Source organism: Cinclus cinclus, chromosome Z (assembly GCF_963662255.1).
Source record: "Cinclus cinclus chromosome Z, bCinCin1.1, whole genome shotgun sequence".
Lineage (NCBI taxonomy): Eukaryota > Metazoa > Chordata > Aves > Passeriformes > Cinclidae > Cinclus > Cinclus cinclus.
The window spans coordinates 770358-784876 of NC_085084.1; the positions used below are offsets into that span (position 1 = coordinate 770358).

The following is a 14519-nucleotide window of genomic DNA, read 5'->3' on the forward strand; positions in this document are numbered from 1 at the left end:
TAAGATCCTCGTAAAATAATTAGTGCTAATTCAGACACTATTAGTGCTTTGAATTCAGACACTTTTTACAAGGTACAAATGCCTTTTTAGGGTGCAGAGAGATTCAGTACTCTAATTTCTGAAAAAAAAACAGAATTCTTGCAAAACAAAAGAAATTATCATTGAAAAATTGTAAAGAATGGATCTCATACTTCACTGCTGTTCCTTGCACAGCTGAGTGATAAGAGGATTGCTTCGTGACAGATTTATTTATGTATGTTTTTTACTTCTTGGAAGAGGTGCCCCGACCTTCATTTTTCCAGTGTATTGTTTACTTCTTCTGTAGCCAAATATAACAGCAAATGTAATAGAATTAAATTCACTTTTTATTATTTTTATGATCAGTACAAGGAGGAAAAACTTGTACTTCATGATAGCTGTGGGAACTTATTCTAATTATTTTAAATCCAAGCTTGTTTTCCAGGTTAGATTTCAATAGCTGTGCTTAATATTGGCCCCCTCCAGTGTGTAAGTGCAATAACACTGATTGAAATACAAGTAAATATTTACAGGAAAACCATACTGTAGAGGATGCACATTACAATTTTAAGAGTCTCACAGTATTTAATAGCAAATGTTCATTGTATTATGAGTGCTATAACAAGCGGGAAGAAATTTAAAAGGAAGAGATTTGCAATCCGAAAGTTCCTTCTGTTAAATCCTGTGCTCAAACTCAACAATAGAAAAAGATGTGATATCAAATAGTGAGGGATCCCTTGCCAATGATTCAGGGCCTCCATTCTGCTGTGTTTTGTTTGGTCTTTATCTTGTAAATTTACCCAACTCTCAGAGGAACAACCTTCCTGAAACCTGAGGTAAGAGGCAGCAAAGTGTTTTGATTTTGTGACTTTCAGGGTCAACCTGGTGAAGATGTTGCACGGGGAGAAATTGATTTCTCCTCTACCTGGTGCTGAGAAGCATTTCTGACATGGTGCTCTGACTGTGCCATCTAATTGCCTTCGGGATATTGTCCCTTTTCAGGGAAAACTGCCCAAGAGCTAAAAGAAATACTGATACCATGGTTCCTGATATTGGTTAAGTTAAAGGCATTTATTTCAGTAATCTTAAAACAGCCTAAAGAATAAAATGTGTTAGTACAGTAAAATGACAGTTTTGATGGGAATTCTTCCATAAAGAGATCTGGCAGATGGACAGAAATAGTTCTAATGAAGTGCTACATGCTCCCCCAAGTCCTCCCAAAAGAAGGGAAAACATCAAGACCTTAAATAAAAGAAATTGAATTTACTGAATTGTTTGGTTTAGTGTGAGAATTAGAAGCTCATAAAAAGTGCAGCTATCTTGCTCTCAGTAGCTGGATACTGTGAGACTGGGTACTGTGTCTAAAAGAGGATATTAAACTCCTTCAGTTTGGATGATTTGGTGGTTAAAATTTGGGTGATTTATGATCAAGCTGCACATTATAACTTAGGCCAAACAAAGGTGGCTTTGCAGGTTTATTGCCATTGTCGCTGTGTTATCTGTCCATGTTCTATGGGGGGGTTCTGGTGCCTGGAGAGGCTCCCTGGAGCAGAGGCTGGGCAGAGGGATTTATTAAAAAGCAGGGATTTATTAAAAACCCTTCCAAGGGTTCACCTTGGGCAGTGCATGAGCCAAGGCTACACCCTGGATGGATCCCAGTCATGAGTTCTCACACTTTTATCAGTTTTGCTCCATTCCCATATTGGGTTCATTGTCCCATCCCAGCTCCAGGCTCTGCAGTCCCACCCTCCCAGATTCTCCCCTCAATTCTCTGCTGTTTGCACTTTCTGGGCTGGAGCTGCAGCGGTGTCCTTGGTTGTGGGGCTGGAAAAGGATTGTTTTGTGTGACTGAGCTGTGAGGGGAGCTTGGGACACTTTGTTTGGAGTTCAGAGTCACACACCAGTGCAGTGCAGAGCTGGGAAATAGGAAAGCTAAACCTTAAGGCATCATTTCCGCCTTTAGAGGCTTGACAAGGCCTCTAACTTGTTGAGTCTCTATTCTAAGTAGCTACTAAACATAGATATTTAATAATAGATAAATATCTAACAGTTGTAAATTTCTAACAATAGTAAATATATAACAGTAGTAATGTTTTGCTTTGCACAGTCAGGTGTCATGCAGAGAAGAATGATTATTATGAACAGTTCTTTAGGCATGGAAGAGGAATAATTTAAAACATGTTCTCGTCTACATCAGTTCCTGTTTTTTCAGATGCTTCAGGAGCAGAAGCCTTCTTAAACTAAAACCACTAAAATCCAGTGTCTAGCTATTTTTAGTGACCTGAGCTTTCTCTGGCAGCTACTCGGACATCCTGATAGAGCGGGAGGTGCTGATGCAGAAGTACATCCACCTGGTGCAGATTGTGGAGACCGAGAAGGTGGCGGCCAACCAGCTCCGGCACCAGCTGGAGGACCAGGACACAGAGATCGAGAGGCTCAAGTCAGAGGTGAGTGCCAGAGCCACCAGGCAGCCACTGGTTAGAGTTTTCTGCTGGGTGCATGGCTGGGGCGATGCCTGGAGAGGCTCCCTGGAGCAGATTTAAAGGAATAAAGCAGGATTTATTAAAAACCCTTCCAAGGGTTCACCTTGGGCAGTGCATGAGCCAAGGCTACACCCTGGATGGATCCCAGTCATGGGTTCTCACACTTTTATCAGTTTTGCTCCATTCCCATATTGGGTTCATTGTCCCATCCCAGCTCCAGGCTCTGCAGTCCCACCCTCCCAGATTCTCCCCTCAATTCTCTGCTGTTTGCACTTTCTGGGGCTGGAGCTGCAGCAGTGTCCTTGGTTGTGGGGCTGGAAAAGGATTTTTTTGTGTGACTGAGCTGTGAGGAGAGCTTGGGACACTTTGTTTGGAGTTCAGAGTCACACACCAGTGCAGTGCAGAGCTGGGAAATGCACAACCTAAACCTTAAGGCTTCAGTGGTATTCAGTATTTCTGTAGTATTCTGTGGAAATGGCAGAACCCAGTAAGGTTGATATGTTGCAGTCCCCCAGTGATTCCTTGGATAAATAACTTTCTTTGAAATATGAGTTTCTGTTGGGCTGATTGGGTTACTTTTCCTGTCAGAGCATTTAAGATGATACACTGCTTTGCGGAGTTGGTGGCACTGATTGCATTGTTTCCTCCCTGACTTCAGGTTTGATTTTGGCTGTTGGGGTGTTAAGGACTGTTCCAGATTGCTCTGATTCCCTGGCTGTTGTTAAAAACCTTGCCTAAGTCCCAGACTGATAAAGCCCAAAAGGCACAGTTAGTTCTGAGGGCAGAACCTGCTCGTTTTGGGTCCCCCTTCCAGCAGGACAGGGATCTGTACTGATCTGAAGTGCTCCAGTCCCTGTCCTCAAATGTGTCATTCTGTGCCCCTTCTACAGGCTGGGCCGAGGGGAAATTGTTGTTCAGTTAGCTCTCCAACCAAGGTTTTCATTGACTCAAGGAAGCATTTAATGACTGTTTGGTTTTTTCAGATTGTAGCACTGAATAAAACAAAGGAAAAAATGCGACCTTATCAAGGCAACCAGGAAGATGAAGATCCAGATATCAAAAAAATTAAGAAGGTAAACATGAAGTCTTTTGTGCTTAAAGGGAGAAGGGTGGGATGAGGGGTGTACTTCTGTATTTTGGTCTGTCTAGTTTTATTTATTATTTTTAAAATATAGTCAAATAGCAAGTCTTCCTTCACCCTGCCCTTCCTTAAATCTCTTCAATTATATATATTTTAGTGCCACATTTAATCTTGTATTTGCATAAAATCCATTATGGAACATGTCTAATTTCTATCTTTTTTTCTGCACTACTGTGTGTAGTTTGAGCCAGGGTCAGCACTAAGCTGGTAACTTGGTGTGAGTTTTCCTTTTCATGTAGATTAGCCATTGTTGCAGAATCTGGGAATGCCCCTTTTAGTAGCAGGAGAGTTTTGATTCTGTAGGTAATTCACTGCATTCTGCATCTTGGTCATTTTGACAGTTGCGCCCCTGGGTTTCCTAAAGTTGTTTTTTCAGAGCAAGCTGATACCAGTGAATTTCTGCACTTCTCTTTCAAGATGAATGATCTTCACATCAAGATCAGGGCGCAAACATAATGAAATTTCCTGTGACCAGATGCAGACCTCTTCTGTAATCTTTGATCCACTTGCAACTTCAATAGATATGCTTAGTTAGATTTTTCCATGACACAGAGGTGCTTTTTAAGGATGCCAGAAATCTGTCTTTTTGAATACCATGTTTGCTGCCTTGGTGTCTGATACCAAGCAATGTATTGATACATAGCTTTAAATACACATGCCAAATGTTATCTGTTCAAAATGGAAAGCAAACTGAGCTTAAAAAGTCATTTAAGAGTTCTGCCAGTAATGATGTTGAGTCTGTGTTGGAATGTTTTACCTGGAGGTATTGTGGGCTACCTTTGGGGTATAAGAGAAATGTTTTAGGGGGAGGAAGAAGGATCTGCACTTCTGCTGATGGGAAGGGGACAGCACTCCAGCTTGCAGTGCAAGATTCCCTTCTTTGTATGCTATATTTTACAGTCTGTTTCCTGGCAACAATTATGACCCTTAACAAACAGAAATGTAAAATATATTTAATTACAGAACAATTGTATCTCAATAAGGGAACATTTTTATTTGTGAGCAAAGACTTTTAATTTTGAGAGTTATTTCTACAGCGAAGAGCTTATGATAAGCAATGCAGGTTCTTTCTTAGTTTCTTTTTCTTTTTCTGTATGATCCCTTTTTAGGTTCAGAGCTTTATGCGGGGCTGGTTGTGCAGAAGAAAATGGAAAACCATTGTGCAAGATTATATTTGTTCTCCTCATGCAGAGAGCATGAGGAAGAGGAACCAGATAGTTTTCAACATGGTGGAGGCTGAGTCTGAGTATGTGCACCAGCTTTATGTCCTGGTGAACTGTTTCCTGCGGCCCCTCAGGATGGCCGCAAGCTCCAAGAAGCCACCCATCAGCCACGACGACGTCAGTAGCATTTTCCTCAACAGGTATAGGGTTTTATGTATTTTTTTTTGTTGTTTGTTTGTTTGTTTGTTTGTTTTTGTGGGTTTTCCTGACTGCTTGTTCCCATTCTGGTTCAGCTGAAGGCAGAGTCCTGACCCTTGTTCTGGCTCTGGTGGTGTCACTGAGCCAGACGTGTTTCCAGGGCTGAAAGGCAAAGGTGCTGCAGGTGATGTTGTTGGAAACCAGCATGACCTCTTTACCTTCCTACATTCTGTGTCTTCCTCTTCTAGAAGGAAAAAAAGGGACAGATGGTGCCTCTTGGGGCAGTTCTCATAATTTTCTGTCACCACTTCTACTTCTTCTTTTCTCTTGAGAGATCAGAACTGGACTTAGTGGCCTCATATGATCTCAATAAGACCTCGAGGATGAGAATGTCAAAGCTTCTATTTTCTATTGTCCTGCCTAAGGAGTCTCCTTCCTTCTCACTTGTCTTTTCATATCCTGCACAAAAAAAAAAAAAAGAATTGCTCTTTCATTAGGCATCCAAGTACTGCTGTAATGAGCATGTTCAAATAGCCCAGGAGGCATCTAATGGTAGATACAGGGTTGGGATTGCATCCAAGCCTGCCCCAAACTTCTGAGAAATAGAATATGTTCCTTTAGTCATGAGGCAGGTTTCCTTTTCCTTGTCAGAATATGAATACAATGTTAGAATATTTTTATTGAATACTACGAGTTTTTAGAAGCACCAAGCTAGTATTTTTAAACAATGCAGTGAAAGGAAGTACTTATTTCCATAACAATAACTGTCTTCTGTTTTTTTTTCTAGCAGAGTGCAAAAGAGGAAGAGATGTTTCTCTATGAATTATTAATCAGAAAATAAAACCAGAATTGTTTTTTTGTTTGTTTAAATACTTGTTTTTCAGTGAAACAATCATGTTTCTTCATGAGATATTTCACCAGGGCTTAAAAGCAAGAATAGCTAACTGGCCTACCTTAATTCTAGGTAAGTTACTTTATTTTCTGTGGAGGTATAACTTCCATTTTTATTTTTGGAAATTCAGTAGGGATTTTTTTTTTCTTTTTATCTAAAGACATATCTTCTTAAAAGTCCTTTTTGAAGGAAATGCATTTGCAAAGTTAAAACCACAAGATCAGGTGAAGTGGGAATCCCACGTGGGCAGTAATGGTCTGTATATAAGAATTCCTCTGCCCAAAGCCTTGATTAAACTTGTATTTTTGGTAATACTATCTGACCATTAAGTAATCAGAACAACCATCACTGGGCAGGTGAAAGAGCTATGTTTAATTTTTCTAAATTGTCAATATTTTGAAAACAGAACTGATTATAGTAATTCACTTCTGGAGAAAACACTGCTTTTTAAAAAATGCATTTTCAATATGTGGGTAGGAAATGTATGGGGGGGAAAATGGCATTTTCTCTGCTTTTTCTAGCTGACTTATTTGACATTCTGCTGCCAATGCTGAACATATATCAAGAATTTGTTCGGAATCATCAGTATAGCCTACAAGTGCTGGCAAACTGTAAGCAAAACAGAGATTTTGACAAACTCTTGAAGCAATATGAGGCTAACCCAGCATGTGAGGGCCGAATGCTGGAAACTTTCCTCACCTACCCCATGTTCCAGGTACTCCCTGTGTATTTTTTTGTGTATATTTGGTTTTACTGGTCGGTTGATTCACTTGATGCTACTGACATTGCAATTGATCAAAGGCTCATCTTGCTTAAATATAAATACTGTCCTGAAAATTAGTTTAGCTTAAATAATTTTGTAGTCACACCAAGACTCTGCCTGTAGATATATCTTCTCCAGCTGTGCTGGCTCATCTTTGTTCAGTCAAGAATGTTGAGGGGGAGTGTGGGATGAGGATGGCACCAAAGAAAATTGACAGGGAGCAGTTCCTTGACCTGTTAAAGTCCCTGGTTATTAAAGTCCAGAGAGAGGTGATATTCAGCGACTTAGAGCAGCCATAAGCACATTACTGGGAATCCACTTTCTCCCTGCTTTTTTCTTAAGTTACTTGGTCTTTAAAAAATGAAAAATGAACTGTAAAAATTTTGAAAACTGTAGTCACCCTCCTGATATTTTACTGTGATCTGCCTGGGGTAGACAGTTTGCAGCTGTTTTAAGATATCTGTGGAGTACTGGCCTGAGAATTTTGTGTCTTTTCCATTTAACCTGGCATTTTACTCATCAGAGAAATAGTGAACCTCCTCAGTTTGTGCAGTTTTTGGCAAGCCAGATAGAGAAAAAAAAATTTAAAAGGCACATCAGTGACACTTGTATAAGTGGTAGTTGCTCATATTAGCCTAAGGAACCTTTAGCACCTGCAACAATACTGTTTTAATTTTTGAAGTAGTATATTTAAAAGTTTTTATGGAGTTGGGTTTCTTTGGGTTGAGTTGAAACCAGGTCAGGGGAGGTAAAGAGATTGTCCTGTTCCTGTGTGAAGAGGAATGTTATTATGTCATTGCTGATGACTTTCCACATGAGCATAATTTTGCTTCTCCTCTTACATAAATCTTGTTGTTCAGACTAGTTATGCTGCTCCACCACTTCTGGTTAAAAGCTCTGAAGAGTCCTTCTTTCTGTGGTTAAAAGCTCTGAAGAGTCCTTGTTACCCTGTAGCCTTTAATAGTCAAATACTGGACATTCTTCCATCTCCTTTTGTGCAACATGAATTTTCTCTGAATGAAGGCAGGTCACCTGGTATTTTCAATGTCAAAAGAAATTTACATACTCATAATGTATTAAAATTAAGGGAAGGTATATATGGATTTACTGATATTATACCTTATTGGTTTCAAGATTCCCAGATATATTATAACACTTCATGAACTTTTGGCTCACACACCACACGAGCACGTTGAGAGAAAAAGCCTTGAATTTGCTAAATCTAAACTAGAAGAACTTTCAAGGTAAGATTTTTCTACCTTATGTCTGATAATTTTGAATGAAAGATTTTGGAAAGAAAAGCCAGTTTTTCTTTATTTGTATTTGTTTTTGCTCTTTTTAAAAAAATATATATATTTTAAAGAAAAGGATCAAACCCAAAACAGAAGATAATGAAAAATAACAAAAAAATCTCAGTGTAATATTTTGTCTGTTCTATTTTTTGTTCTTTTATGAATTTAAGTCCAAGAAGTGTCTCATTGTATTTTGGTTAGGGAAGAATAGAAATCACTATAGAATCAACCTACTCCTGGGCTATGAACAGAGCAGTTTTCTTTACATAAAGAAATTTTATTTTTTCTCAATTTTCTCTCAAGAGAGAAAAGGGCATTTTAAATAAGCATGGTCTTAGAAAGTACTTAGTTCTCTGTAGTGTTACAACTTCTGTGTGCTAATGTGAAAATTGACTTTCATATATGCTTCAAATAATGCCAAATAAGCAGGAAGTAAAGACATATTCTGGGAACTGATGCTTCCTGTGGAAACCTGCAAAATGAAGCTCTTCCCTGAACCCCCAGACCTTTCTCAGATGTTCCTCTCATCAGCCCAGTGAGAAATGTGGTTCTCCTCTCTGGGAAATGCAGTTTTCTGCTGTGAGCAGAGACCACAAGTGAACTCCAGGATATAAATACTCAGTGTCTGGAGTATTCACTAAAGATGAGCTTGGAGAACATTTAGTTGTAAAAGATGTGCATGAGCAGATGAATCAGCTTTGGGCTGGCTTCATCTCATAAGTCAGAGTTCATTGCTGATCAAACTGATTCATCAGTGAATATTCAGACTGTAGTCTGAGTCTGACTGATCCTCTCTGCTCATAAAGTCAATAAATATAAATATAAATATAAATATAAATATAAATATAAATATAAATATAAATATAAATATAAATATAAATATAAATATAACAAAGGCACTCATTTCCATCTTTCCAATGCAGTTCTGAGGGAGGAGGAGATTCCAGAAAGTGCAGTCCCATCCCACTCTAGGAAAATATCATTACAAGATCATATAAACTCCTGGTTTATATGGTTTCAACATTGGAAAAAAAAAAGAAAAAGAAATTCTTAATTTTTCTCTGTAAGGGGAGGATGCTTATTAAAAAATCAGTAAGACAAAAGAAATGTTGAAATATCAAGGTTGTGGTTGTTGAGGGAGAGAAAGGGAAGGAAAGTTTAGGAAAGGAAAGTTTAGGAAAGGGAAAGGAAAGAGGAAAGGAAAGAGGAAAGGAAAGAGGAAAGGAAAGGAAAGGAAAGGAAAGGAAAGGAAAGGAAAGGAAAGGAAAGGAAAGGAAAGGAAAGGAAAGGAAAGGAAAGGAAAGGAAAGGAAAGGAAAGGAAAGGAAAGGAAAGGAAAGGAAAGGAAAGTTTCAGGAAAGTTTCAGGAAAGGAAAGGAAAGGAAAGGAAAGGAAAGGAAAGGAAAGTTTCAGGAAAGGAAAGGAAAGTTTCAGGAAAGTTTCAGGAAAGTTTCAGGAAAGTTTCAGGAAAGGAAAGGAAAGGAAAGGAAAGGAAAGGAAAGTTTCAGGAAAGTTTCAGGAAAGGAAAGGAAAGGAAAGGAAAGTTTCAGGAAAGTTTCAGGAAAGTTTCAGGAAAGTTTCAGGAAAGTTTCAGGAAAGTTTCAGGAAAGTTTCAGGAAAGGAAAGTTTCAGGAAAGGAAAGTTTCAGGAAAGGAAAGTTTCAGGAAAGGAAAGTTTCAGGAAAGGAAAGTTTCAGGAAAGGAAAGGAAAGGAAAGGAAAGGAAAGGAAAGGAAAGGAAAGGAAAGGAAAGGAAAGGAAAGGAAAGGAAAGGAAAGGAAAGGAAAGGAAAGGAAAGGAAAGGAAAGGAAAGGAAAGGAAAGGAAAGGAAAGGAAAGGAAAGGAAAGGAAAGGAAAGGAAAGTTTCAGGAAAGGAAAGGAAAGGAAAGGAAAGGAAAGGAAAGGAAAGGAAAGGAAAGGAAAGGAAAGGAAAGTTTCAGGAAAGGAAAGGAAAGGAAAGGAAAGGAAAGGAAAGGAAAGTTTCAGGAAAGGAAAGGAAAGGAAAGGAAAGGAAAGGAAAGGAAAGGAAAGGAAAGGAAAGGAAAGGAAAGGAAAGGAAAGGAAAGGAAAGGAAAGGAAAGGAAAGGAAAGGAAAGGAAAGGAAAGTTTCAGGAAAGTTTCAGGAAAGGAAAGGAAAGGAAAGGAAAGGAAAGTTTCAGGAAAGGAAAGGAAAGGAAAGGAAAGGAAAGGAAAGGAAAGGAAAGGAAAGGAAAGGAAAGGAAAGGAAAGGAAAGGAAAGGAAAGGAAAGGAAAGGAAAGGAAAGGAAAGGGGCAAGGAAAGGGGCAAGGAAAGGGGCAAGGAAAGGGGCAAGGAAAGGGGCAAGGAAAGGGGCAAGGAAAGGGGCAAGGAAAGGGGAAAGGAAAGGGGAAAGGAAAGGAAAGGAAAGGAAAGGAAAGGAAAGGAAAGGAAAGGAAAGGAAAGGAAAGGAAAGGAAAGGAAAGGAAAGGAAAGGAAAGGAAAGGAAAGGAAAGGAAAGGAAAGGAAAGGAAAGGAAAGGAAAGGAAAGGAAAGGAAAGGAAAGGATCCTTTCAAGACTGAGATGTAAAGATGAAGCAGGGACAGAATGGTATCCTACAGCCATGGAAAGGAAATCTACAATGTGCCCCATACAATTGTAGGCAACCCTTCCCTGTCTGTGGCAGCCCAGCCCATTAACGTTCAGGTTCTCTTCAATCAGCTGTGAAGCAGCTCGGTGGCATCTGCCAGATGTGTTCAGGAACAGCCACTAAACTAGTCTGGCAAAATTGGATTCACTGCTGAAAAATCGAAAGGATCATGAGAATGATTTGAAAAGAAGAGGAAAAAAGGCAAGGGACCTGCTCTAGAGTGATGAGGCACTGGGTGGGTAGATGTGTTCTGCAGAGGGTGGTGAAGGGCATGCACTTTGTCTTCACAGACACAGCAGGTGTGAGGCACGTTCTGGGGAGATAAAGTGCATTTTGCTGTGTCCTCAACAGAGTGATGCACGACGAGGTGAGTGACACGGAGAACATCCGGAAGAACCTGGCCATAGAGAGGACCATAGTGGAGGGCTGTGACATATTGCTAGATACCAGCCAAACCTTTATACGCCAAGGTAAGGCATTCCTCTGCAAAACTGCCCAGTAATCATGAAAAAAACTGCCCTAAAGGCAGCAGGGCTCGCGCTGCCATTGTCAGGCTGGGCACTGCACTGGGGACTTGTCAGCATCCTGAGCCTGCCCCCACTCCCTGCAGGGTGAGTCACAAAATGCTCTGAAAACAGGTGATTTTGGGCTGTGGTTACACCTCAGTCCTGTGCTGTTTTCTTCAGGAACTATGAAAATCAGCAGCACATGAGTGGCAAAGCCACCATAAGACTTTCAGTAATTCACAATCTGCCTGGGCTGTGGTCCCAAGGGGATGGAGCAGAGGAAGAACAGCACTCTTTTCCTTCTTGTCTATTGATGGTAGTTTTGGAAACTCTTTCTGTTGTAAATTAGTTACAACAGAGGTGGAGTTTGTTGTTAAGTTCCAGAAAAACTGTGCTATAATAACATTTCCATTTCAAACAAGGGACAGTTTTTGCCAGGAACTGCAAATTAGTTACAATTCTTTCTTGGTGGTGTTTATTTTAACTGCTTATTTTTCTCCCATTTATATTTTACTTGTGGATCTCTTAAAGCAACTTACTGGGTTTCTACACAGTAACTACAGATCTCTAGAGCAGGATTGTGACAGGTTTTGCTCCTTTGTGCTGAAAAGCATTAAATGTACTCAGGAAAGGTTAGGAATATAATTTAGGTGCATCCCTTCATGAAACCTTTTCCAGATAACCTCAGCAGAACATGTTGTATTTGATGGGACCATATTGCACCTGGTAATTAATAGGCTTTCTGTACATTTTGAAATTAATTTTGTGCTGCTTCTGTAGTTATGTGGCTAAACTATGAATTTTTTTGTAATAACTTCCAGTATTATTTTTACAATACACTAACAATATTGTTTTTACAAACCCTGTTCAATTACTTGATTCTTCATTAAATGTATTCATTTGTTATCTGTGAGGTGTTTTTAAGAGTTATGAATATGGCTTTAAGAGAAAAAACTAATTGTTTTGCACCCACAGCCAAAAAATTATAATACTTTGATTATCCTAGGTTGTGTAATGAAATGTACCGTGAAATCTAATTAAATTTTATAATGTTTTTTCAAGATTGTTACAATATATAATGTAAATATGTATTTTTATTTATTGGTGTTTTCCCATTAAGACTGTCTGATAATGTTTTGTCTGTGTACCCACTGCTTTATCAGTAAAACTTAGATTTGTTTTTCCTGTGGGAACCAGCCTGAACAAATTACTGTTGACATGTTAGGCCCAGGCCAAACCCTGTAAGTAAATTAAATTCAGATTTATTTCTAGGCACACAGTCAGAGGACAGTGGGCAGGAGTGTGTGTTACAGAAGGTTGTATCAGATAATCTGGTGGAACATCCACTGCCTGTGATTCTGAGCAAAGGCAGAAATCTGAATAAAGCAAATGAAGTAATGGACCCCATTTTCCTTTTACATCCGACAGTGGGATCACTTTGGCAGTGATGTCCATCTCCTCTGGATTCAGTTAGGCTTCTATTTGTTGCGTTGATTACTGTAGATGGGCACAGGAGCCTCTTTTTCAGCTTAAAACAGGAGAGGTGCCACTACCTTTGTTTAGGCTTTTTTGGTGGACGTTAATTACAACATCTTTATGTGTTACAGACTCTAAATTTTTAATAAGAGATTGATTTTGTTGAGCTGTAAGTGTTGAGACCACAGGAACTGTCCCTGGCAGTGTTTTGCTGTTGTGAATTCTCCTTTGAGTTTCTTGGGGTCTGATTTTCCCTGCCTCTTACTTAGGTACAGATTTTATAGTCAAGCACACAAACAAGTGAGGAACACTTTCTTTATGAGGCTAAAGGACACTCAGGGAGTCTCAAATCTGTTGACATCCAAACAGCTGGGCACCTTGAGCCCCTCCGGTGCCTTCAAACACTCTGATGTTTCTGCCATCAGCTGCTGTGGATTTACCTTCATTGATAAAGATATCATAACCACAAAATCATGCAATAGCTGGAGTTGGAAGGGACTTTGGAAATCAGCAAGTCCAGTCTCAAAGCAGCACCAGCTGGAGGAGGTTGCTTTCTGCCATGTCCAGTCAGTATTTTGCTGTTACCAAGGACAGGGACTCCACAGCCTTCCTGAATGAGCAACCTCTTCCAGGGTTTAACCCTCTGAGAAGTAAAAACAAACAACAGAAAAGAGAAAAAAGAAAAGTTTTAAAACCCCCCAAACAACAGAAAAGAGTAAAGTAAAAGTCTGGCTTTCCAGTACGGGGAAAGCCAGACTGAGGTGGTAAATCGGACATCTCAATGTAGACTTCTGAATGTTTGGGTTTGTTTATAAATACAGCCTTTTATATTCCTTGGATTGAGCCAAGGCTGAGAGTGTGGCTGTTGAACTTCTCAAGTGCTGGAAGTGCTTAGGCCTGTGGCTGGATAAAAATTCACAGGATTACACTATTGTCCAAACTATAATGTTAGTGGATGTTCCAAAATTAGCTTCACTTGCTCATTGCATCTGTACATTGGCCAGTTGTGACCATTTTTTTCCTTAAGAGGAAATCTGTGCTAGAGCCAATGCCCAGTTTTGTAAATTACTAAAGCCTGATGGGAATGGCCAAGGTCTTGCTTGGTGTCAGCCATGCAGAATGTGCAGGAGATGTGCTCCTCTCTGCAAGTTTGAAAGAGGGAAAATACAGTCTCAGTTTTCTGCTTTTAGAGAGACGTTTGCTCTGTTTTACCTTATTAAATGGTATTTCAGCTCTGTGCAAGAACACTGCTTAACCTTCAGCCCATTATGGCAGAACAGAGTATGTCAGTCCTGAAAACATTCTAATGAAAATAAATACAAATAAATAAACAAAAGTCACTTGTAAACTTACTTCAGTAAGCATATCATGTTTATAGGTGTTATCCCTCTGCTAAGCAAAGCAGGAATAAAATGTACAGATCGAATATTGCTACCATAAATGTATAGATGGAATTTAAGGACTAAAAGTACCCTTGGAATTTTGTCTGGGAGTTGTTTTGAACATGCTGGCCTTGCAATGTGGCTTGAGGGACAGTCAGTGTAACATGGAAAAGTCACTGTTCCCACACATGGAAATGATCTCCTCCCTCTCTCCTGCAGCTGAGGCAGGTTGGCTGTTTGTCCAGGGGAAATGCACAACAGCCAATAAATATTATTTGGGTTTGGATTAGAATGTAAGTGAATCTGAAATGTTCCAAATTCCTTTGCAGAATTCTAGAGCACTCCACTTTTCTGTTTTGGTGACACAAATTGTGTCATACACATTTAGTCTAAATGTGAAATGTCTGCCAGAGAACACTGTTCTCTGGCAAATTTAGCACTGTGTGTTTTCCCATGTTAGTAGAAGTTCACATATTAATAACTTAAGGCTACTCAAATATGTATAGAGAGCTAAGTGTAGAAGAAATGTAGATAAATAGCAGCTTTCTTTGGTTGCTGCAATTTCTGTTAATTTAAGATTGCGTATGTGAACTTTGAGAAA

At 39.5% G+C, this 14519-nt stretch overlaps 1 protein-coding gene across 2 annotated transcripts in view; it reads left to right on the plus strand.

Moving 5' to 3' along the window:
* RASGRF2 (Ras protein specific guanine nucleotide releasing factor 2) overlaps positions 1–14519 on the plus strand; it is a 112798-nt gene that overhangs the window by 42920 nt on the left and 55359 nt on the right. For both annotated transcript variants that reach the window (XM_062513113.1, XM_062513114.1), the window contains exons 3-9: positions 2318–2465; positions 3485–3574; positions 4752–5005; positions 5888–5967; positions 6417–6610; positions 7793–7902; positions 10906–11024. In XM_062513113.1, coding sequence (XP_062369097.1) covers positions 2318–2465; positions 3485–3574; positions 4752–5005; positions 5888–5967; positions 6417–6610; positions 7793–7902; positions 10906–11024 — 995 coding nt within the window. The remainder of the gene's footprint in view (positions 1–2317; positions 2466–3484; positions 3575–4751; positions 5006–5887; positions 5968–6416; positions 6611–7792; positions 7903–10905; positions 11025–14519) is intronic.